The 25,139-nt window shown below is 36.7% G+C and overlaps 1 protein-coding gene across 1 annotated transcript in view; it reads left to right on the top strand.

Moving 5' to 3' along the window:
• Ago3 (argonaute RISC catalytic component 3) overlaps window positions 1-25,139 on the top strand; it is a 38,521-nt gene that overhangs the window by 6,580 nt on the left and 6,802 nt on the right. The window contains exons 6-11 of the mRNA XM_047556466.1: window positions 6,500-6,684; window positions 11,686-11,845; window positions 12,795-12,885; window positions 16,253-16,447; window positions 16,770-16,904; window positions 20,030-20,131. Coding sequence (XP_047412422.1) covers window positions 6,500-6,684; window positions 11,686-11,845; window positions 12,795-12,885; window positions 16,253-16,447; window positions 16,770-16,904; window positions 20,030-20,131 — 868 coding nt within the window. The remainder of the gene's footprint in view (window positions 1-6,499; window positions 6,685-11,685; window positions 11,846-12,794; window positions 12,886-16,252; window positions 16,448-16,769; window positions 16,905-20,029; window positions 20,132-25,139) is intronic.

The raw sequence follows: 25,139 nt of genomic DNA, 5'->3' as shown, positions 1-25,139 counted from the left end.
TCTGTAAGGTACATCATTGGGATTTTAATTGGAATTGCATTGAATCTGTATAGCACTTTTGGTAGTATGGCCATTTTGACAATATTAATTCTGCCTATCCAAGAACTTGGGAGATCTTTCCATCTTCTAAGGTCTTCCTCAATTTCTTTCTTCAATGTTTTGTAGTTTTCATTGTAGAGATCTTTTACCTCTTTGGTTAGATTGATTCCCAAGTATTTTATTTTTTTGAGGCTATTGCAAATGGAGTTGTTTTCCTCATTTCCCTTTCAGCTGTTTCGTCGCTTGCGTATAAAAATGCTTTAGAGGGCTGGGGAGATAGCTCAGTTGGTAGAGTGCTTGCCTTGCAAGCACAAAGCCCTGGGCTTGATCCCCAGCACCACAAAAAAAAAAAAAAAAAAGCTTTAGATTTATGCGTGTTGATTTTATAGCCTGCTGTTTTGTTGAATTCATTGATGAGGTCTAGAAGTTATCTGGAGGAGGTTTTTGGATCCTCTAAATATAGAATCATGTCATCAGCGAATAGTGACAGCTTAAGTTCCTCTTTTCCTATTTGTATCCCTTTAATTTCTTTAGTCTGCCTAATTGCTCTGGCTAGAGTTTCGAGGACAATGTTGAATAGAAGTGGTGAAAGAGGACATCCCTGTCTTGTTCCCATTTTTAAAGGGAATGGTTTCAGTTTTTCTCCATTAAGAATGATGTTGCCCATGGGCTTAGCATAAATAGCCTTTACAATGTTCAGGTATGTTCCTACTATCCCTATTTTTTCTAGTGTTTTGAGCATGAAGGGGTGTTGTATTTTGTTGAACGCTTTTTCTGCGTCAATTGAAATAACCGTATGATTCTTATCCTTAAGTCTGTTGACATGATGGATTAAGTTTATTGATTTGCGGATGTTAAACCATCCTTGCATTCCAGGGATGACCCCACTTGATCGTGGTACACGATTTTCTTAATATATTTTTGGATACAGTTTGCCAATATTTTGTTAAGGATCTTTGCATCTATATTCATCAAGGATATTGGTCTAAAATTTTCTTTCCTTGATGTGACTTTTCCTGGTTTGGGTATGAGGGTGATAATAGCTTCATAGAATGAGTTCGGTAGGGTACCCTCCTTTTCTATTTCCTGGAATACTTTGAGAAGTATTGGAATGAGTTCTTCTTTGAAGGTCTTGTAGAACTCGGCTGAGAATCTCTCTGGTCCTGGACTTTTCTTGGATGGTAGATTTTTAATGGCTTCTTCTATTTCATTGCTTGATATTGATCTGTTTAAATTGTGTATGTCCTCCTGGTTCAGTTTGGGAGGAGCATATGTCTCTAGAAATTTGTCAGTGTTTCGGTAGTTTCTATTTTGTTGGAATACAGATTTTCAAAGTAGCTTCTGATTATATTCTGTATCTCAGTGGTGTCTGTTGTGATATTTCCTTTTTCATCACGAATTTTAGTAATTTGAGTCTTCTCTCTCCTTCTCTTTGTTAGTGTGGCTAAGGGTTTGTCTATTTTATTTACTTTCTCAAAGAACCAACTTTTTGTTTTGTCAATTTTTTGAATTGTTTCTTTTGTTTCAATTTCATTGATTTCAGCTCTGATTTTAATGATTTCCTGTCTTCTACTACTTTTGCTGTTATTCTGTTCTTCTTTTTCTAGGACTTTGAGCTGTAATGTTAGGTCATTTAGTTGTTGACTTTTCATTCTTTTCTGGAATGTGCTCCATGCAATGAATTTTCCTCTTAGTACACTTTCATAGTGTCCAGAGTTTTTGATATGTTGTATCGTTGTTCTCACTGACCTCTAAGAATTTTTTGATCTCCTCCCTGATGTTTTCTGTTATCCATGTTTCATTCAATAGCATATTATTTAGTCTCCAGGTGTTGGAGTAATTTCTGTTTTTTATTTTGTCATTGATTTCTAGTTTCAGTCCATTATGATCTGATAGAACACAAGGCAGTATCTCTATTTTTTTGCATTTCCTAAGGGCCGCTTTGTGGCATAACATATGGTCTATTTTCAAGAAGGTTCCATGTGCTGCTGAGAAGAAAGTGAATCCGCTCATTGATGGATAGAATATTCTATATATGTCTATTAAGTCTAGGTTATTGATTGTGTTATTGAGTTCTATGGTTTCTTTGATTGGTTTTTGTTTGGAAGATCTATCTAGTGGTGACAGCGGTGCATTAAAGTCACCCAGAACTATTGTGTTGTGGTCTATGTGATTCCTGAAATTGAGAAGGATTTGTTTGATGTACAGGGATGCACCATTGTTTGAGGCATAAATACTTACAATTGTTATGTCTTCCTGATTTAGGGTTCCCTTAAGCAGTATGAAATGCCCTTCTTTATCCCTTCTGACTAACTTTGGCTTGAAGTCCACTTTATCTGATATAAGGATGGAAACCCCTGCTCTTTTACTGAGTCCATGTGCGTGGTAGGTTTTTTTCCCATCCTTTCACCTTTAGTCTGTGGATGTCTTTTTCTATGAGATGAGTCTCTTGCAGGCAGCATATTGTTGGGTCTTTCTTTTTAATCCATTCTACCAGTCTATGTCTTTTGATTGATGAGTTTAGGCCATTAACGTTCAGGGTTATTATTGGGATATGATTTGTATTCCCAGTCATTTGGGCTTATTTTTGGTTTTTAACTTGGCTTGGTTTCTCTTTTGAGTGGTTTTTCTCTAAGGTAGTTCCTCCCTTTGCTGACCTACATTGTTGTTTTTCATTTCCTCCTCATGGAATATTTTGTTGAGAACATTCTGTAGCACAGGCTTTCTATTTGTAAATTCTTTTAACTTTTGTTTATCATGGCAGGATTTTATTGCATCTTCAAATCTGAAGGTTAGTTTTGCTGGCTATAGGATTCTTGGTTGGCAACCATGTTCTTTCAGAGCTTGAAATACGTTGTTCCAGGCCCTTCTAGCTTTTAGAGTCTGGGTTGAGAAGTCGGCTGCTATCCATATTGGTCTCCCCTTATATGTAATCTGATGCTTTTCTCTCGCGGCCTTCAAAATCCTATCTTTATTTTGAATGTTAGGCATTTTCATTATAATGTGCCTTGGTGTGGATCTGTTGTGATTTTGTGCATTTGGTGTTCTGTAAGCCTCTTGTATTTGATTTTCCTTTTCATTCTTCAGGTTTGGGAAATTTTCTGCTATTATTTCATTGAATAGGTTGTTCATTCCTTTGGTTTGTATCTCTGTGCCTTCTTCAATCCCAATAATTCTTAAATTTGGTCTTTTCATAACGTCCCATAGTTCTTGGAGATTCTGTTCATGATTTCTTACCATCTTCTCTGTTTGGGCAACTTTATTTTCAAGATGTAATATTTTGTCTTCATTGTCTGAGGTTCTGTCTTCCAAGTGGTCTAGTCTTTTGGTGATGCTTTCCATTGAGTTTTTTATTTGGTTTATTGTTTCCTTCATTTCAAGGATTTCCGTTTGGTTTTTTTTTTTTTTTTTTTTTTTTTTTTTTTTTTTTTGAGAATCTCTATATCTTTGTTGAAAAGATCTTTTGCTTCCTGCACTTGCTCTTTCAGCTTATTGGTATTATCATTCATTGCCTGCATTTGCTCTCTTATCTCATCCTTTGCTTCGCGAATCATCTTAATCATGTATAATCTGAAGTCCTTTTCTGACATTTCTTCTACCATACTGTCATTGGATTCTTTTACTATAGAATCTAGATTTGTTTGGATCATTTTCTTCCCTTGTTTTTTCATGTTGTTCATGTATCTTCCCCTCTAGCAGTGCAGATCTGGGGTATTGCAGATTTCCCCCTATAGGCTTATAGTGGCCCTATAGGTTTCCAAAACCCTTTCTTTAAGGGGAGATCAATATTAGCAGTGCCCAATTCAGACACTATGCAATCCTAGACCAAATAACCCCTATGAGGACAATAACAAAATTGTCATAATAAACAGAATGAGTCCAAATATTATCTTCAGTAAAACAAACAGATTTGCAATAAGGTCTGCAGTTTCAAATGGAGGACAAAGAGGATGCAGAGGGATGTAGAATGTGGCTGTTAATGGGATAAGAAAGGAATATACAGAAGTTCTAGATAATAGAAAGGGTGAGAGTGTAATCAAAAGAAATTGAATGTTAGCATGCAAAAAAGGGAGAAAGAGACTCTGAGGGAACAGGTAAATAAAAAGAAAAGAGAGCAAGAAAAATAAAGAAATAAAAACTTAAAAATTTTTTCAATAAGGAGAAAGAAGAAAATCTACAGTATAACAGTCATATAGTAATGAAACCTCCCAGAGTTCAGTAGCCTGATGCATGAGAGGTACCTGACAGTGAGCTTCAAGCCTCCAGCAGGCATCTCAGGATGGGATTTGCCCCACCTAAAGATCAGAGCTATGACTTCCAGGATTATCCAAGATGGCCGCTCTGGCTTCGAAATGTGTTGGCAAATGAGGAGCTGCAGCTCAGGGTGTGGATGTGGTCAGCTGGAGGTCCTGGAGGCGGGATGCGGTTGGTCAGGCAGGGGTCCTGGAGGTCCGGTGTGCTTGGTGTGGTTGTGGGATCCTGGAGGCCAGGTGCAATCAGTCGGTCTGGGGTCCCGATGATAGGGCGCAGTCAGTTGGTCTGGGGGTCCTGGCGGTAGGGAGTAGTCAGTCGATGTGAGGGCCCCAGAGGCAGGGAGTGATTGGTCGGGCTGAGGGATCCTGGAGACGGGGTTCAGTCAGTCCGGCCAGGGGTCCTACGGGGCCTGGCTGTTGTCTCAAAATGGCCTAATTTGTTTATTTATATGTGCTGCTGAGAATGGAACTCAGTGCCTCACACATGCTAGGCAAGTGCTCTACCACTGAGCCATGACCCCAGTCCCTAAAACTGTTTCTAATCCATGAAATGAAAATAATACCTGACCTGTCTCTCTCAATGGATCTTGCCAAGATCACATTAGAAAACATACAGTAGCTGAAATTTTCAAACTTACCAGTGGTCTTGGGCAATGTGCTAAGTACTTTTCATGTATTATCTCATTTAGTCTTCATGCCAGTTCTATAATGTGAATAATTGTTTCACAAATGACAGGGGAAATGTGTCTGAAATTTCGTAACTAGTAAGTAGCAGAACTACATTGAAACTCTCCATGCTGACTCTAGAGCTGAGCTCTTAACCAGCATACTCTGTTCCTAATGCACCTTTTAAACAACAAAATACATATAACTGTGTAGTATGCTTTTAGTTTGTAAATTACAAGATTCCCCACTTATGTATGGTTTCACTTTCCATAGTTTCAATTTCCTACCATCAAATGTAGTCCAAATATATTAGATGGAAAATTCCAGAAGTTAATAGTTCAGTACATAAGTTTTAATACATAGGCTTTATTCTGAGGAGTATAATAAAATCTTGCACTGCCCTGCACCATTCCATCATACCTCACCTGGGATATAAACATCCCTTTGTCCAATGTACTCCACTATATATGGATAGTCACTTAGCCACCTAGGTTATCAGATTGACTGCTCTGGTATTATAGTTCTTGTGTTTAGGTAACCATATTTTATGCTACAGTATTTAAAATCATGTCTTGTCTTTGTAGTATTAGGGATTAGATTCAAGGGCTCTACCATTGAGCTACATCCCAAGCACTGTTTATTTTATTTTGAGTTAACAAGCTGACCTCTAACTTTTGATCCCCCTGCCTCAGCCTCCTGAGTGACTGTGGTTATAGCATGTACCACTGTGCCCACCAAGTAACCTTACTTTTTCGTAATAATATCCCCAAAGTGCAAGAATATTGATGCTGGCAATTTGGATATGCCAAAGAAAAGCTATAACCAGGTGTGGTGGCATATGCCTGTAATCTCAGCGACTCAGAAGACTAAATAAAGCAGGATGATCACAAGTTTGAGGCCAGCATCAGCAATTTAGCAAGACCCTATCTCAAAATAAAAAATGAAATAGAGTAGAAATGTAGCTCAGTGGTAAAGTGTCCCTGGGTTCAATCCCCAGTACAAAAAAAAAAAAAAAAAAGACCCGTAAGGGTTCTCTTTAAGTGAAAAAGTGAAATTTCTCAGTGAGGAGAGGGAAAAAAAAAAAAAAATCATATGAACTAATTTTTTTTTTTTTTTTTTTTTTTTTTTTTGTGGTGCTAGGGGTTGAACCCAGGGCCTTGTGCTTGCAAGGCAGGCACTCTACCAACTGAGCTACATCCCCAGCCCAAGAACTAATTTTCTGTCCTTGAAAGAACAGAAAGAAAAAACTGCAGAAGTTACACCCTCTGTGCATAAGTACTTAGTTAAGGTCAAAAGGCATTAAATTATAAGGTTTGTACTATTCATAGAGTCAAACATCCACCGAAGGCCTTGGAACATATTCCCAAGGATTGTGTAGATTACTGGCCTAATGTTGCCCTTAACATCAGTAATCTGATGATTATGTATATATGGAACACACAGATCTTCACTTCGTCCTCCATTTTCCACACTTTCCATTACTATTTTATAGGTATTGATGACTAGACAAAAGTTTTATATTTAATGATTTCTTCTTTCAGGGGTTTCACAGACCAACTGCGTAAGATTTCCAAGGATGCAGGAATGCCCATCCAGGGCCAGCCATGCTTCTGCAAATATGCACAAGGTGCAGACAGTGTAGAGCCCATGTTCCGACATCTCAAGAATACATATTCTGGGTTACAGCTCATTATTGTCATCCTGCCAGGAAAGACACCAGTGTATGGTAAGGATATATTAAAACTGCATTTTTCAGGGCTGGGAGTGTAACTCAGTGGTAGAGTGTTGCCTAGCATAAAAGGTCCTGGATTTGAGCTAAAATACCATAAAAGAAAAAGTCTGCATTTTTCTTTAGGCACTGAATATTCATTTTAGGTTTATGTATCCTATAGCTTTCAAATACTAAAACGTATTTTATGCCACTGTATTTAAAGTCTTGCATTGTTACTTTTAAATCAATAAACTAAATTGTTCAAGAAGAGACCTGAGAAAATAATTTTGTAGCTAAACAGGACATGGTGGCACACACCTATAGTCCCAGCTGCTTGGGAAGTTGAGGCAGGAGGATCATTTGAGCTCATGAATTCAAGACCAGACTGAGAAATATAGCAAGAACTTGTCTCAGAGGAAGGAAGGGAGGGAGGGAGGGGAAAAGGAAGGAGAAAAGGAAGAACAGTATAAGTTCTCATATAGTTGTTTTTTTTTTTTTTTTTTTCTCAGAACTGAGGATTGAACTCAGGGGCACTTTACCACTGAGTTACATTCCCAATTCTTTTTATTTTTTATTTCAAGACAGGTTTTAGCTGACCTCAAACTTGCAATCTTCCTGCCTCAGCCTCCAAGTCACTGGTATTACAGGCGTGTGCCACCATACAAGGTTTCTCATACACTATTGACAGGAGCAAAGTATTTTCATAGCCTCCTAATTTACTAATTTGTGTCTTACTTGCATTCCATGTATTATCTTCCTCTCCAGTCTCTACTCTGCTTCTAGAGTGATTTCTGGTTTTTAAATGAACAGACTTAACTTTTTAGAATAGTTTTTATATTTACAGAAAAGTTGAGCAGATAGTGTAGAAAATTCCCATATACCACCCTGTTCCCTGCGCACAGTTTTTCCTACACAGATGTCATTAACTTCTTCCTCTAAATGGTACATTTAATAAACCAACAGTTTACATTATGGTTCACTTTTTGTGTTGTATAGTTCTATGGGTTCTGACAAATGCATTACAATTCAATAGCATACAGAATAGAGTCACTGTGCTAACAATCCCCTGTTCATCTCTCTCCTCCTGAATTCCTGAAGCCACTGATCTTTTTGTATCTCTACAGTTTTTACGTTTTCTAGAATATCATGTAATTGAAGTATGTAGCCTTTTCAGATTGACTTCTTGACTTCTTTGGCTTAGCAGTATGCATTTACGTTTCCTCCACCTCTTAGCACTTGATAGCTCATTCCTTTGCTGAATTAATGCTTCCTTGTATGGATGTACCACTGTTGGTTTATCCACTCACCTATTGAAAGACATCTTGGTTGCTTCCAGATCAATAAAAGATAAAGAAAAGAAAGTATAAACAGAATGGAAATTACCATAAAACAAGAGTCTGATAATAGCTTCTTAATAGCTTCCGAGCACAATGTAATTAGTCTGATTGATTAGGTATTTCTGTCATTCGGTCAAAAGGTAGAGGTGACCAGAGTTCATAATGTAGGTAGCAGCTGAAATTGTTTGTAAATCCTGTTTCCTTAGTTGCCTCCCAATTCTATTTTGAGATGCTCTTTTAATGTTGCTTTCATTATAATTTTCCTTTTATTTTCACATCCTCATAGGGACTCTGTTTATCTTCTTTCTTCTGTGTTGTTTCTCATATCTCACTTTCCAGCCTTCAGAAGTAAATGAATGCACATTCTTCCTTTGAATTTTAGTTTAGACATTCCTTCTGAGGGGAGACTTTGCCTGACCTTGACAAATCAAATTCTTTCTCTTTATTGTCCTCTGTGGCACCTTGTCCCTCTCCTTACTGTTGCTTTCACAGTTGTATTGTTAAATTGGAGTAGTTATTTAATTAAAAGTCTATTTATCTAGCTAGAAATGAACTCTTTGGGGGCAGGAATAGTGTCTGTGTCAACTTATATATACAGATCTTTGTACAGTACCAGTATTATATAATAGGTGCTCATTAAAAATTTTGGATGAATAAAACTGTTTGTAAGGCAGTGTGTTACTATTATAAAAAATTTTTATACATTTGTTTGGAAGGCAATGTGTTAGTATTATACATATGTTTTATACACACATACACACACACACACACACACACACACACACAGGTAAATAGCAGAAATTTATCCAGAAAAATTTATAATGAAATAAAAGATGAAGAATGTTATTCAGGGCTGGGGAGATAGCTCAGCTGCTAGAGTGCTTGCCTTGCAAGCACAAGGCCCTGAGTTCGATCCCCAGTACCACAAAAAAAAAAAAAAAAAAAGAATGTTATTCATATATTGTTTGAAATAGTGAAAACCTGGAACAACCTAAAAATATATTAAGTCTGGTTAGATCCATTACGGCATTGGAAAACAGAATAACTGCTACTGCTATTAATAATAAGAGCAATCTGTATACTGAGATTGATAACCATACTATGTCAAGTGAAAATGACAGATTGTTAGACAATGTATAGTATGTTCTCAGTTTTAATTTTAAAGTGTTTTCCATATATTTATATATGTATATAAAGTTATGGTACTAGGTGTGGTGGTGCTGTTACAGAGAGCTAAGGTCTTCCAGGAAACTGGGGTAACACAATGGTTCCCTCTTCAAACCTTGATTCTTTTGATCAAGTCAGAAAGTTTTCAGACACTTCACTCAGAATAACAGGCATGAGTTCATTAGAAAGGATAGGATAGGGGAAATAGGGAGCTTCTTAAGGGAGAGAGTGTGTCCTCTCAGAGAGGAGAGGAACAACACAATCTCTCTTGCCCTCTGGTTTTACTGGGGATCCCATGAAAGTTTCAGAGAGTCCCTCCCAGGACCACTTCTTGACTTTTCACTGACAGCATGATGACAACAGACTTTCAGGTTCCCACTACCATGAAACTCTTAAGTCACTTTGGCCCTTGCTGACCTGTTCAAATTGGAACCTCTTCTTATGGATTTTATGGTTAGGGAGAATTATTTCCTTATCTCCCTGAGTTCAGGATCTGGTCTGTACAAGAGTCACAGAAGTAACCCCCTTCAGGGTAACTTGTGTTCTTCTTATCTGCATTTCGGCCTGCTTTTCTCCTACAGATAACAGGTAGTTTGCTGAGGAATATAACATATCCCGTGGACTTAAGCCAGGAAGGGCTGCAGGTAAATTGCTTTTTAAAAGTGAAAGTATGTGGGGGGTCAGCACAGTAGGCCTATGTTATAGACTTACTTCTTCAACTCATGTTCCCACAACCCATATCTGTCTGTCCCCTACCTGCGTATGCCTGTAATCCCAACTACTCAGGAGGCTAAGCCAGGAGGTATCGCACTCCCTGCCCGCAGAGAGACACGACACCTGGTTCTTTTCAGCTCTTTATTGCGCGCGTCTGCCGTGGTTTCTTTCTCGCTTCTTCTTCCTCCTTTTGGGGGAAGCTACACCTCACTATATGCCCCCAAGCGACCAATCATCATACAGAGCACGAGGGGAGAGCGTGGACAGATACAGGCAGCATATACAGGCATGCAGTGATCAAGCAACGTCCATGAGGGGGCCTCAACCAAACACTGAAACTTCCTCAAGTGACATCAGTTGTTTGCGCAGAAGCTAGCTACACTCAACCACACTGGCATCCTGCCAGGCGCCATCTTAGCCTTGCCACACCTAGGGCCAGGGGTCCGGCCGACACCCCGACAAGGAGGATCACAAGTTCAAAGTCAGCCTGGGCAATTTAGCAAGATTCTGTCTCAAAAATTTAAAAAGGTTGGGAAAGTAACTGAGTGGTAAAGCACTTGCCTAGTGTGTTTGAGGCTCTGGGTTCAATTCCCTCGTGCTAAGGAAAAAGAAAAAGAAATTATGTACACTGTAATCTTTATGGTAAAAGATTTAGACTTAGATTTCCTTTATGGAAAAAGAACAGGAAGCTTTTATTATTTATGCTATAATGCCTCAGCACTTTTAAACTAAAGATTGGAGATTAAAATTGAAAACTGTAAACAAACTTTGACAGTTAAGTACAATTAGTATAAATGAGAAAATTAATGGAAATGAATACAATAAAATGATAAAGGATTAGTTTTTTTTTTTGCTTTATAGTTTTTTTTCAGTTAATTGTAGTTATACTATTTTATACTCTTTTTATGATGAAGAGAGGAAAATTATTTTCCTTAGTCTCTTAAGAAGTTTATAGTTGAGAAAGACTACTCTAACAAAAGACAGATTAACAGGAGACAACCATGCAAGTTAGTAATGTATACACTGCATATCACATGGAACAAAAGTAGTTTACAGTAGTATTTATGAGGTCTGTCTTATATAGAATATCTAACCAAGAGCATTATGTTTTGGAGAACTGACCAAAAAATAAATGAAAAGGAAAGTAGGGGCAGGGATTGTGACTCCGCATTAGAACACTTGCCTAGCATGTGTGAGGCACTGAGTTCGATTCTCAGCACCACATATAAATAAGTAAAATAAACATCCATCGACAACTTAAAAAAAGAAAAGGAAAGCCGTAGCAGAGTTCCAGAGGTGGGAGACTGCGGAGAGATAAGTACATGGAAAACACAAGTGGAGGAAATTCCACTCACATATTCCTCTGGCACTATCTCAGAGATTCTGAGAGTTGTAAAGGAAAATTTACATCTTGTCTTTAGGCAGGAAAGTGAGGGAGGATAGACCATTGGTATTTGTAATCTCTCAAAGGGAAGGCAGGGAGCTCCTCTGCATCTTAATTGTCTCCAGCTCAACAGTCTTTTGTATTTGGAAGAGACATGTTTTTTGTTTTCCTCAATGCTAAAAATATATTTTTTTATACAAAGATGAAAACAACCAGAAAAATTACCACTAAATACTTAATCTTCAAGGTAATACACTTCACATTTTAATAGCATTATTGTAGTATTGGCATAATTTGGAGTATCCTGTAATACAAGGATGTATTGCAGGGGGGAAGCATAATAACTTTATTTCTCAGTAAGTGGATTTATTTTCAGGCCTTTTTTTAACTGGAGGTATTTTATTTATTCCATAGCGGAGGTGAAACGTGTAGGAGATACACTTTTGGGTATGGCTACACAATGTGTGCAAGTCAAGAATGTAATAAAAACATCTCCTCAAACTCTCTCAAATTTGTGCCTAAAGATTAATGTCAAACTCGGAGGGATCAATAATATTCTTGTACCTCATCAAAGGTAAGCTAATCACTTATGAAAATGTTTGTTTTTCATATCTTCATTTTTCTGTATATGTCCATATCTAATTACTGTGAGATCTGTCTTAGAGACAACCTTGATGATTTCTGCCATGGGATATGTAGACATTCTAGCAAAAAAATTATAATAGTTTGAATTGGCCCACCCGGGCCCCCTGTTTTCATTTAGTGTGCAAACTGCCTCTTGCCTTGTCAGAAAACATTGAGAACTTTGTTTTTCACTGGAGAGCCCAGTTTAGATCTTTTCCTTTATTTAATAGTCATCTTCATTCTGGTTTCATGACTTATATGCATACATAAACTTTAGAACAAGTTTGGTTCATTTGTATTTGGAAAAAAACAAAACCAACTCTTTTTTTTTCTCTATTTTTCCATGCCACCCTCTACCTTCTTATCTCTGTTAAATATGCAATGAGATTTATAAATAAGAGAGATATTGAGTTTTATCAACAAGTCCAGTAACTAAAAAAGTCTTTTGAATTTTAAAAGATGTAGTTTTAAAATGAAAGGAAAGGCTTACTACTTTATGACTATTATATGTTACTCAAATTTATACATTTGGCAACTCTTTTTCTCCTTGTTGTGTAAGCAGATTTTTAAAAATTGAGAAAAACTGATGGATTCATATTTATAATTGTACTCCTATTATAGAGAACATTAGCATCAATCGCCCTTTGCAACCACCAGCACTACTGCTTAAGACAAAAAACTGTTCTCACAAAACATTGGGCAGCCCTGTTGTGATAGCTTCTGCTTTATCGACTAGGAATTCATGAATTAAGAGGATAAAGCACTTGGTAGTCAAGGCCTATGAAGCTGTCTGTACAGTACTTCCTCTGTGCTGACGGTAGCTTGCAGTTGTGTTGCAATCATGTGAAACAAATAAATAGATGATGAATTATCTAACCCCTTTAAAAAATGTGTTTAAGACCTTCTGTGTTCCAGCAACCAGTGATCTTTTTGGGAGCAGATGTCACTCATCCACCTGCTGGTGATGGAAAGAAGCCTTCTATTGCTGCTGTGAGTATCATTAGGAGGTGTGTGTGTGTGTGTGTGTGTGTGTCTCTCTCTCTCTCTCTCTCTCTCTCTCTCTCTCTCTCTCTTTTGGGTCAAACCCAAGGGCACTTAACCAGTGAGTCTCATCCCCAGCCCTTTTTATTTTTTATTTTGAGACAGGATCTCACAAGGTTGCTTACAGCCTTACTTATTTGTTGAGGCTGGCTTTAAACCTATAATCCTCCTTAGGTAGGTTTCTCTTACCTAAAAATTAGGCCCATATCAACATTTTGGTTTCAGCTTTTTGAGTTTTAATGATATTTTCTTTGTAGCCAACTTTCATAAATGTTCCTTGAGTTTTTGAAAAGAATGATTATTCTGGTTTGAGGACTACAAGTTCTATATATATTAAGTCAAGTTGTTAATTATATTAGTCAGTTATAGTGGCACAAGCCTGTAATCCCAGGGGCTTGGGAGGCTGAGGCAGGAGGTAGTTCAAAGCCAGCCTCAGCACCTTAGCGAGACCCTAAACAACTTAGCGAGACACTGCCTCAAAATAAAAAATAAAAAGGGCTAGGGATGTGGTTAAGTGCCCCTGGGTTCTATCCCTGATACCGCCCCCCAAAAAATTATATTACTGTATCCTATTTTAATTTGTCTGTGTGATCTCTCTGTTGCTGTGCATTTATTTTTATGGTTCAAAGAGTTTGTATATATCAGTATTTTCTTTGTTATAGAAAGATGCATTACAGGGCTAGGGATATAGCTCAAGGGAGTGAAATGGTTTAAGTTCTGTTTTTGAAGCATGAATTTAATATAGACTATCTTGGAAGAAACAGAGTATGGAGACAAAGTAACTAGCTTGAGAGTGTGATCCAAATAATGTTTTAAGTTCATACTTTAAGGTCTCCTTTGCTCCAAACACATAACAGTATTTAACAAGACACAGAAAGGGACAATTGAGATAGCCAGTCTGAAAACTAAGATTAAACGTCTCTGAAGACCCAATACAGAACACAACTACAGCCCAAAAAGACTGACTACAGATTCAGGATATCTAATCTAGGACTTTGCAGTAAAAGAGAGAAACTCCGCGTTTTTTTAAAAATTTGTTCTTTTTAGATGTACATGACAGGAGAGTGTATTTTAACATATTATACATACATGGAGTATAACTTCCCGATATCATGATTGTACATGATGCAGAGTTACACTGATTATGTATTCATATATGAACATAGGAAAGTTTTGTCCAGTTTATTTCTACTGTCTTTCCTATTCCTATCTTCCCTCCCTTCCCTTTATTCTCCTTTGTCTAATCCAGTGAACTTCTATTCTCCCTCCCGCCCCCCTTATTGTGTATTAGCATGTACATATCAGAGAAAGCATTCGGCCTTTGGTTTTTGGGGATTGGCTTATTTCACTTAATGATAATCTCCAGTTCCATCTATTTACTGCCAAATGCCATAATTTCATAATTTTTATGGCTGAGTAATATTCTATTATGTATATATGTCACATTTTCTTTTTTTTTTTTTTTTTTTTTTGCAATGCTGGGAATGGAACCCAGGGCCTTGTGCTTGTGAGGCAAGCACTCTACCAACTAAACTATATCCCCAGCCCACCACATATTCTTTATCTATTCATCTGTTGAAGGGCACCTCATTTTCTTTATCCATTCGTCTGCTGAAGGGCACCTAGGTTGATTTCATAGTTAAGTTATTGTGAATTGAGCTGCTATGAACATTGATGTGACCACGTCATTATAGTGTGCTGATTTTAAGTCCTTTTGATATATGCCAAGGAATGGGATAACTGGGTCAAATGTTGGTTCCATTCCAAGTGTTTTGGGGACTCTCCATAGTGCTTTCCAGAGTGATTGAACCAATTTGCAGTCCCACCAGCAATGTATGAGTGAACCTTTTTTCCCATATCCTCACCACCATTTATTGTTACTTGTATTCTTGATAATTGCCATTCTGACTGGAGCAAGATGGAATCCCAGCATAGTTTTAATTTGCATTTTCTTATTGCTAGAGATGTTGAACATTTTTTCATGTTTGTTAACCAGTCATATTTCTTCTTCTGTGAAGTGCCTATTCAGTTCCTTTGCTCATTTGTGGATTGGGTTATTTGGTTTTTTTGGTGTTAAGTTTTGGGGAAACTCTTGATTTTAAAATATATGAAACCAAACAGTTCTAAGAAAATACTAAAATCTTAAGTCTAACTTCTAGAATGGGTTGTTAAAGTGGAAGAGATATGAAAAGAAGTCAGTGATTTGAAATGATCCCCCTTTTTACTTATTTTCTTTCTCTTATTCTCTTTATGCATGTCTTTCTTTTTCTTTCTTAACTAATCTTTACCAAAACAGTTAGAATCTATTTATTAGACCAGGCATAGTGGTGTACATCTGTTATTCCAGTAACTTGGGAGGCTGAGGTAGGAGAATTGCAAGTTCAAGGCTGATCTCAGCAATTTAGTAAAAACCTGTCACAAAAATAAAGCAGACAACTTGGAATGGAACCACCATTTGACCCAGCTATCCCACTCCTTGGCCTATACCCAAAGGACTTAAAATCAGCATACTACAGAGATACAACCATATCAATGTTCATAGCTGCTCAATTCACAATAGCCAGATTGTGGAACCAACCTAGATGTCCTTCAGTTGATGAATGGATACAGAAACTGTGGCATATATATACAATGGAATATTACTCCGCCATAAAGAATGATAAAATTATGGCATTTGCAGGCAAATGGATAAAATTGGAGAATATCATGCTAAGTGAGATAAGCCAATCTCAAAAAACCAAAGGACAAATGATCTCGCTGATAAGTGGATGATGACACATAATGGAGGGTGGAAGGGGTTAGTGTTAGGGTTAGGGTTAGGTTTAGGGTGAAGGTTAGAGAGGGTGGCAAGAATGGAGGAAGAAAGGACTGTATAGAGGGAAAAGAGGGGTGGGAGGGGTGGAGGAGAGGGAAAAAATAACAGAATGAATCAAACAACATTACCCTATGTAAATTTATGGTTACACAAACGGTATGCCTTTACTCCATGTACAAACAGAGACACAACATGTATCCCATTTGTTTACAATAAAAAAAAAAAAACATAAAAAAAAAAATGTCTGGTGATGTGACTCAGTGGTAGAGACCCTCTGGGTTCAATCTCCAGTACTACAAAGTGCAGCCTACTTACAGGAAAATAGGTTTTGACACTGCAGTGCGTCTTTTATTTTTTTATTCAGTAGGAATTAACCAATTTTTATTATTCTCAAAGAAAACAGTGATACATAATAAGGTTATAGTAAAATGCAAATGAACATGAAATCCACATAGTTTTAATTATTTTAATTTTTATTTTTCTTTACTTTTTCCAACCTAGGTTGTAGGTAGTATGGATGCCCACCCAAGCAGATACTGTGCCACAGTAAGAGTTCAGAGACCCCGGCAGGAGATCATCCAGGACTTGGCATCCATGGTCCGGGAACTTCTCATTCAATTTTATAAGTCAACTCGGTTCAAACCTACTCGTATCATCTTTTATCGGGATGGTGTTTCAGAGGGACAATTTAGACAGGTTGGTTGCCTGGGATCTCCTCATACTATGGTGTAATCAGATGCTGTGCTTATAATATGGTATCCGGTTCTGAAGTTGAAGTCCTTCGGTTGAGAGTTACTAAAATCAAAATTTGATTCTTCAGTAGACTTTCCCTTTTAATATGTTCACTATGGATGTGTAATATTTGATTATGTTGCTAATAGTTAAAATGGAATAGAGAAATGTCTTAACTATAAATTGATAAAATTAAGAAATCCTAAATCCAAATCATTATTTTACTTTGAAGGATATAAAAAAGAAGAGTTGACTATGTTGGATCTTTCCATCACATCTTCTCTAGGTGTTATATTATGAACTACTAGCAATTCGAGAAGCCTGCATCAGTTTGGAGAAAGACTATCAACCTGGAATAACCTACATTGTAGTGCAGAAGAGACATCACACTCGACTATTTTGTGCTGATAGGACAGAAAGGGTAATCTTATATCTATCATAATATTGTTATAAGCCACGCTTATCCAACATAACTCACAGAGCACTTAATTAGGGACCTCTGCCAACAGCAGGGCTTAGCCATTAAATTTTGAATATAGAAATATCAGGATAGCTTAACTTACCTTTCTAGAATTTCTAGTAACTCCAAATGTTTGAAATATCATTTTACTTTGTTGTTATGAAGAAACTCATAGAAAAAAAGGTACATTTATTTATCTGTTCGTTTTGTAGTACTAGGGATTGGACCTAGGGACTTGCATATGCTAGGCTGAGCATTCTACCCACATCCACAGCATTCATCCCCAGCCTTTTATTTTGAGACAGGGTTTGGCTAAGTTGCACATGCTGGTATTGAACTTGCAATCCTCATGCCTCAACCTCCTCAGTAGCTGGGATTACAAGCATGTGCCATCATACCCAGCTTTTTTACTTTTTTCTTTTCTTTTTCTTTTTGTGCTGGGGATCAAATCCAGGGCCTCTTCCATGCTAGGCAAATGCTTTATCATTGAGCTATATCCCCAAGCCCTCTCTTTTTAAAATATCTTACAAAAATTTGTTTTTTTAAGAAGTAAAAATTAATATAAACTAAATTTTGAACGTTTCCTTTAAAATTCACAGAATAATCATCTGTATTTTATAGTGTGATAAGTATTTTTTATAATTAGGAAGGAAAGAAAGGTGTAGACACCTGGGGAAATGTGTCTTATCTGTGTGCGGTGTAGGCAAGTAGCAATCTTGATGCCCTGATTTCATCTGTCCCCATCCTACAAACCTTGGGACAAGAGAAACCTGAGGGTGGCAAATATCACTGTGCCATTGGGAAAGGAATTTAATAGAAAGAACTAAGAGAAGTATTGTCCTGTGTACATATATTCATTGTATATTTTGGACAAGAGCTTAACACCTTTAAACCTGTTTCCTTCTCAACAAGTTTGAATAATATTAATATCTACCTTTTTTGGATTGTTGAGGAGATTGAATAAAATATGTCTTCTACTTAGAACAGCATTTGGCACATACTGAGTTCAGTGAAGTGTTAGCTAGTTGTATAGTGGTAGTGATGGTAGTAGTAATAGAGAAGAAGAAATGATAAGAGCAATAACAGTCATTGTTCTAAACTTTTTCATTCACTCTGGTTGTTTGATTGTAATGCTGGGAATCAAACCCAGGGCCTTGTACATGTTAGGCAAGTATCCTACCACTAAGCTACGTCCCTAGCCTAAATATTTTTCATAAATTTAACTGATTTAATCCTGACAAACATTATAAGATAGTTATTATTAATATCATCCCTCATCTTGTATAAGAGAAAATTGACACATGGAGGTTAAATAATTTCCCAAGGTTATAAAGAGGTAACAGTTAAGTCAAGGCGATCTGACTCTAGAGTGCTCTTAACCATTGTTCTCTATACCACCTCTCTAATAGCAGTAGTAATAGTTTTATTAGGGCCTCCAAGTTGTTAAAGACCTTTGATCCAAAGTTAGTAGGTACATTTGTATACCTAGAAATTTAAATTAAGTTGAATTTTTATGAATATCTGATGTTTTGTCATGCCATTCATTTGTTTGCTTTTCTTTACTATAAATAATACTACTAGTAACAGCTGGGAGTTAATTACACTTGAGGATACAGATATAGAAAGGTAAAATACCATGATGATCATACATCTAGAAACTGATGGAACAATGATATAAACCCAGACATTCTGCTTTCTTTCAAAATGGAGGAACACTTTTTATATATTATGTGTTGCTGATTTATTAGAGTTAATTTTGGGTTTTGTTGTTGTTTTGAATTTGGGTTGTTGTTTTTGTTGTTGTTGTTGTCGTTTTCCCATACTGGGGATTGAACCCAAGGGTGTTCTACCACTAAGCTACATACCCAACCCTTTTTTTAAAATGTTGAGATAGGGTCTCACTAAGTTGCCGAGACTGCCTTGAACAACCGTTTTCCTGCCTCAGCCTCCCAAGTAGCTGGGATTATAGGCATGTGCCACCCAGCTAGAGTTAATTTTTTCAGTATTAGGAATAACTGAGTAGATTAAAACTGTTTTCTTTCTTTTGTGTTTGACAAGGGTTAGCTGGTTGATCCATACAACTGTTAATTCAATCACCGGATAACAGTCCTTCATGTAGCAAAAATAATGTTTGAGTCAGTAGAATAGTTTCTGATTTGCTAGCCATATAATCTTAGACTTATAGTTAACAATTTTAAATGTGTTGGAGATAAGGAGATAATAGTGGATATAACATGCATTTAGAGTGTTTTATTAAGAGTTTTTCATTATCAGGAATTTTGAAAAATTTTAGTTATATCAAAGCCACTTAGAGAAAATGATGGTGTCTCTTCTCTAAGAAAATGTTGAAACTAATACCATGAAATTTTAAAAATTGTGCCTTTGCAGTCTTTACATGTTTTAATCCCAGTTCTTCCCCCTTTATTATGTGCTGTTGGGCATTATTTTATATCCCTGAACCTTAGTTTCCCCAAATGGTAAAACCCTTGACTTGCATGATTATCAGGATTTAGAAGTAATGTATTTAAAGTACCTGACACCTACATGGTTAACAGTTGGTGCCTATTGTTGATGTTATTGTCAGTATTTTTTTTCTCTAAATATATATAGTGTTCTCCAAGGAAAATGCTAACTCTCTTAAATTATGTGCTCAAGAGTACCCACTATGTACAGGTACCAAAATTGGAGGACTAAAAGTTAACTTAAATTTTTTAAAAAATGTCTTCCATCCCTATTGGAATCAACTCCTGGGTAAGCAGTAATAGACTATATAACTCTTTGTTGTTTATCAGCACTTATTTTAACATTCAAGAACAGGAACTAAGGGGAATGCAGCTCAGTGGTAGAATGTGTACTTGACATGCACAAGGCACTGGGTACTGAAAAGAAAAAGAAACAGAAAACCTAGGAATGGCTTGTAAAGGTCTGCCCTATGGCTGCTTAAATAATATTTCAAGCCCAAAGTTGTAAAACATGAAATCAGCATATGTGTATATACACACACACACATTTTTAAAGGTGCTTTTAGATAAATAAATTTTTTTACTTTTCTCTTGTTTGTTTAAACTTTGACCAAAAAAATCTAGGTTGGAAGAAGTGGCAATATCCCAGCTGGAACAACAGTCGATACAGACATTACACACCCATATGAGTTTGATTTTTACCTCTGTAGCCATGCTGGAATACAGGTAAGCCTACATACATCTTGGGTAAAATTATTTAATTCAAAACTTCAGTTCTTATATATATTTCTTATTTCTTATATTTCTGCAAAAAGAGAAAGAAATACTTTTCTCTGTATTTGAAGTTGTTTCCACATGAAATTAGATGGAACATTCAATAAATAAATTTCTTCCTTTCCCTTACTTTGAGAGAGACATTTTTGTGAATATACCAAAATATAATTAGTTTGATAGAATGACTTTCCCTATAGTGGGTCCTTAATTTAACCTAAACTTCAAAAAAATTTTAAAGTACCTGATTTTTCCTTTGATATATGCCTCTTTTTGGTGATCATATTTTATAGAAAAAAAATTCACTGGTATAGTTTGAGCATGTAAGAGAATTTAATTATAGAATTCCCACTTTAAGTTTCAGTTAGATCATTTTAAGTCTTTTTTTTTTTTCTTTTCAGAAAATCTTTTCATTAGTTTGTTCACTTATTAGAACAGAAGCTTTAATTCAGTGCTTCTCAAACTTTCCAACAGCAGAGAGTAAACCCACATTCCCAGGATATTTGAGCAAACATAGGCCAAAACTATTTTCAGTTTCTTCCCATTTATTAAGTAGAAATTTTAAGATGTGGGACTGCAGTTGTAGCTCAATGGTAGAGTACTTGCCTAGCATGTGTGAGACACTGGATTTGATCTTCAGCACCTTTTAAAATGGTATTTTTAAAAATGAGGGTTTGTGGTGGAGGTAGGGATTTGGTTTTAGATAGCAAAAACAATTTAAAATAAAGAAATTTCAAGATGTACCTTACTGTACAGCTGTGTTTTACACCCTTATTTGTCTCATACATTAACCTATTTCAGACTCCTGACTTTAAAGTATTGTCCTACTCATTTACCCATGTTCTTTGTTTTTGTTTTTACGGTACTGGGAGATTGAATCCTGGGCCTCATACATACTAGTCAAGAACTCTACCATGGAGGGGTATCCCCAGCCCTTTTTAAAATTTTTTTGCTATGTACTTAGCCCAGGATGACTTTAAACTAGTAATCCTTCTGGTTCAACCTCCCAAGTAACTAGGATTATAGGTGTGTGACACCAAACTTAGTTTATCCATGTTCTTACATCTGCTCCTCTTTATAGTAAGTCTTGTATATTTTCAAGTTGAGTGATAACAGTCAATAAGCAAAAAGTTAATACCTTCCAGGGATAAAACTTGTGTCACTAGCATACATATTTTAGCCTAATGTTTGGCTTTATAGTAACTGTTGTCATGTCTTTTAAATAAATATCATAGATGAGGGAAAAAAATTCTCTGTTCATATACCTTTTAGAAATACTGATTTGACAGATTTTTTTATTCTAGAACTTTTAGAGACCATTGATATGCATATGGTCATTATAAGTCTTTAAGACAGGAATTTCTCCAGTATATTTAACCACAAACTGTAGGGAACATTTTTCTTTGGGACACCAATTTGAAACTTCTGTTCTAGTTCACAGGAACTAAACACTGCTCTTTACATATCTTCCCAGCTTTATTACAATTTTCAAACTAATCTGAGATCAAAAAAGTCTTGGCCAGGCTTTTTGGTGCATACCTAGAGGTTGAGGCAGGAGGCTTGCAAGTTTGTGGCCAGCTGCGGCAACTTTGTGAGACTCTGTTCCAAAATAAAATTTTAAAAAGGGTTTGGGATGTAGTCAACAGGCAGAATGCTCCTTAAATACCTAGAACCACCCACACAATCTTGGTTTTTACTAACTAAAATTAAAATCCCAATTATTTTTATCCATATAAGAATTTTATTTATATATATATATATAAATATATATATATTTTTTTATTTTTTTATTTTTATTTTTATTTTTTTTGCGGTACTGGGGATTGAACTCAGGGCCTTGTGCTTGCAAGGCAAGAGCTCTACCCGCTGAGCTATCTCCCCAGCCCAAGAAATATATTTTTCTAATCACTACTTTTAAATTCAACTGTAACAGATCCTTTAATAACATTTTAGCCAAATTTCATAACTTCTTGACACTTTAAGTTATTAACATCAATGGTGTTTGCAGATCAGTCCCATCCCACTCCCTCTCTCCCTATTTTCCTTTGAGGTAAACTTTCAGTTTGTTTTTAAAACTTGAATTTAGGCACTGGGGATATAGCAAGAGTGCTTGCCTGGTATGCGGTAGGTCCTGGGTTCAACCCCCAGAACCACAAAAATTTAAATTAAAAAAAAAAAAAAAAGAACTTGGCTTCTCTCTTCCACCCTCTACCTACCCAGCACAGGCTAGGGCTTTAGTCCCAACAGTTTTGAGAAGAGGAAATCGCGACCTGACTCAGATACCACTTTCCCCTGCTCCTTCTGGGGCTCTAACTCATCTGATATTATGGACTCTCAACACATTAGTAGCAGGGAGGTAGCACTGGCCTTTCTGTAATCCACTCTGGTTCTTTCTTGTTTCTGTAGCCACTGTGGAACTGAGAACCCTCAGGGGCAGCATTGTCTTTTTTTTTTACTCCATCAGTGATAATATGCCCCAACTCCTTTAGATTAGCAATCATATAGCAAAAACTCCTCCCAGAAGCCTTCTTGACTGCTTCTCCGGGACCCGTGCTTCCTCTGCACTGTTTGAGTACCCTATCCCTACCTCTTTGTCATACTTACTAGATAACATTGTAACTGTGTTTATGTCACCCCCACCCCCAGAGTCTGTAAAGTCCCAAAAGGCAGAGGCTATTCAAGCAACAGATATTTATTGCATACATCCTGAGATGGTATACAGAGTGAACAAATAAACCCAATCCCTTCCTCTTTAGGTTAGGGGATGTATTAATTGCTTAATCTCACAAATACGTATTTATGAATTGGGATAAATGCAAAAAAGAAAAAGTGAAGAATAGGAAGAAAACTTTTAGTAGGGACCTAATTTAGTCTGGGAAATCACAAAAAGTTTGTTAAGGAAGGACATTTAAGGTAAGATCTTGAGGAATGAATAGGAATTAACCAAGCCAAGAACTAGGAAGAGAATTCCCATCAGAGGCACATGTATAGGTCCTTTTGGTGCAAAAATGTTTGTTGAAGGAAGTAAATGGAGGCTACTACTATAGCATGTGAGTAGGTTAGAGGTAGGCTGGGCTGGATCATATAGGCTTTGTTGGACAAAAGTAAGATGTTATGATTTAGATATCAGGTATCCCCCAAATGTTCATGTGTGACAATTCCAGAAAGTTTAGAGGCAAAATGATTGGGTTATGGGAACCTTAATCTAATCAGTACATTGATCCACTGATGAATTAACTGGGTGGTAACTATAGGCAGATAGGATGTGAATGGAGGAAGTAGGTCACTGGGAGTGTGACTTTGGGGTATGTATTTTTTCCCTGGTAAATAGAGCACTCTCTTCTTCCTGGTGGCCTTATTCTGTACTGCTTTCCTCCACCACACCTTTCTGCCATGATGTTCTGCCTCACTCACCTTGGACCCACAACAATGGAGTTGGTCATCTATGGACTGAAACCTGAAACCCTGAGCCCCATGTAAACTTTTTCTCCTCTACATTGTTCTTGTCAGGTTTTTTGGTCACAGTCACGAAAAAGCAACTACAACATAAGGATTTAGATTCTATTCTCTAAGTGCATTAAAAGCAGAACATTAAAATAGTTAGGTTTTAAAATTATTGTTGTTCTTGTTTTTTTATTCACTCTTACTGAAGTACAGGTTATACTAGGGAGTACTATTGGTATTGGGAACGTTAGGTGGAATCTGTGATCATGGTCAGGCAAAAGATGATGGTGTTTGGGACTAGAATGGTGATGGGAGAAAACGGAATGAATTCCATATACCGTAGCTGGAGCTTTTGCCCTACCTCTTCTGTGTGCCTAAAATGTTCTCCCAATCATACAAGCCCTCCTGAATCCTCCAAAACTCGCTTTGTTTTCTCAGAGAGATGACATTTCATGATCACCTTCAAATATAGTCTTTCATACTAGCCTACATTTTAATTCTCTTTATAGACCAATTTCTGATGGTTTAATATATGATTATGTCTCTCATCACCGTAATGTATGTCTTACTCATAACTCTGTGCTCAGCACCTGCTACAGGATGTGTTTAGTAAATATCGAATATATGAATATATAATATATATAAGTATATAATTTGGAGGAGGTAGGATTTGTTAATAATTTGAACTTTATCCCCTCCAAATCTTGCATATTGTATAACAAATGATACTCACAAATATTTGTTGAAATAGGGGCTAGCTTCTCTCTTGCCCCATGGCCACCACCTTTTCCATATTTTATATCTTCATCATCTCTCACCAGAACTGATACAACAGCATTCTGTCTGCTCCTGTGCTTCCAGCCTCTTTTTTATTTCTAATCATTTCTCCATATTATTGATTTTTTTTATTAAACCCTATCTCATTCTACCTAAAAACTCTCTTAACTGCAATACTTTCCCTGCCACCTGTTGATGAAAATCCAAATTCCTAAGCTTATCCTTCAGTTGGATTCTAAACTTGAAACTTTATCTTTTTTCCCTCATGCCCCGTGCTCTGTTCATGCTAGTCTATTAGCTATCCTCCAAATACGCCATGAAATGTTATGTCCCTTGTGCTTTTTTTTTTCCTCCAATATTGGAGGTTGAAGCCAATGGTGCCTCCAACGCTTTTTATTTTTTTATTTTGAGACAGGGTGTCATTAATTTGCTGAGACTGGCCTTGAATTTGAAATCCTCCTTTCTCAGCCTCCTGAGTAGCTATGTTTACAGACATGTGCCACCATGCCCAGCTCCCTATGCTTTTTTTAAGGCTACTTATTCTGTAATGTCTCCTCTCCCTAACTGCTTAAAAAAAGGGGAAGAGGGTCAAATCTCACATTCGTACCTGGTGAAGCATCCCCATGTTCTCCCCTTTATTTAGTTTCTTTGGTATTCCCATATAGGACTACATATGACCCGTAATACTATAACCATTTACTAGTTGTTTTATAATTGGTTATACTCTCTCTCCTACTCTAAT

The sequence above is a fragment of the Sciurus carolinensis genome, chromosome 1, assembly GCF_902686445.1.
Source record: "Sciurus carolinensis chromosome 1, mSciCar1.2, whole genome shotgun sequence".
Classification (NCBI taxonomy): domain Eukaryota; kingdom Metazoa; phylum Chordata; class Mammalia; order Rodentia; family Sciuridae; genus Sciurus; species Sciurus carolinensis.
Note: the sequence above shows the minus strand (reverse complement) of the source record. Positions and strands in the feature narration are given on the sequence as shown.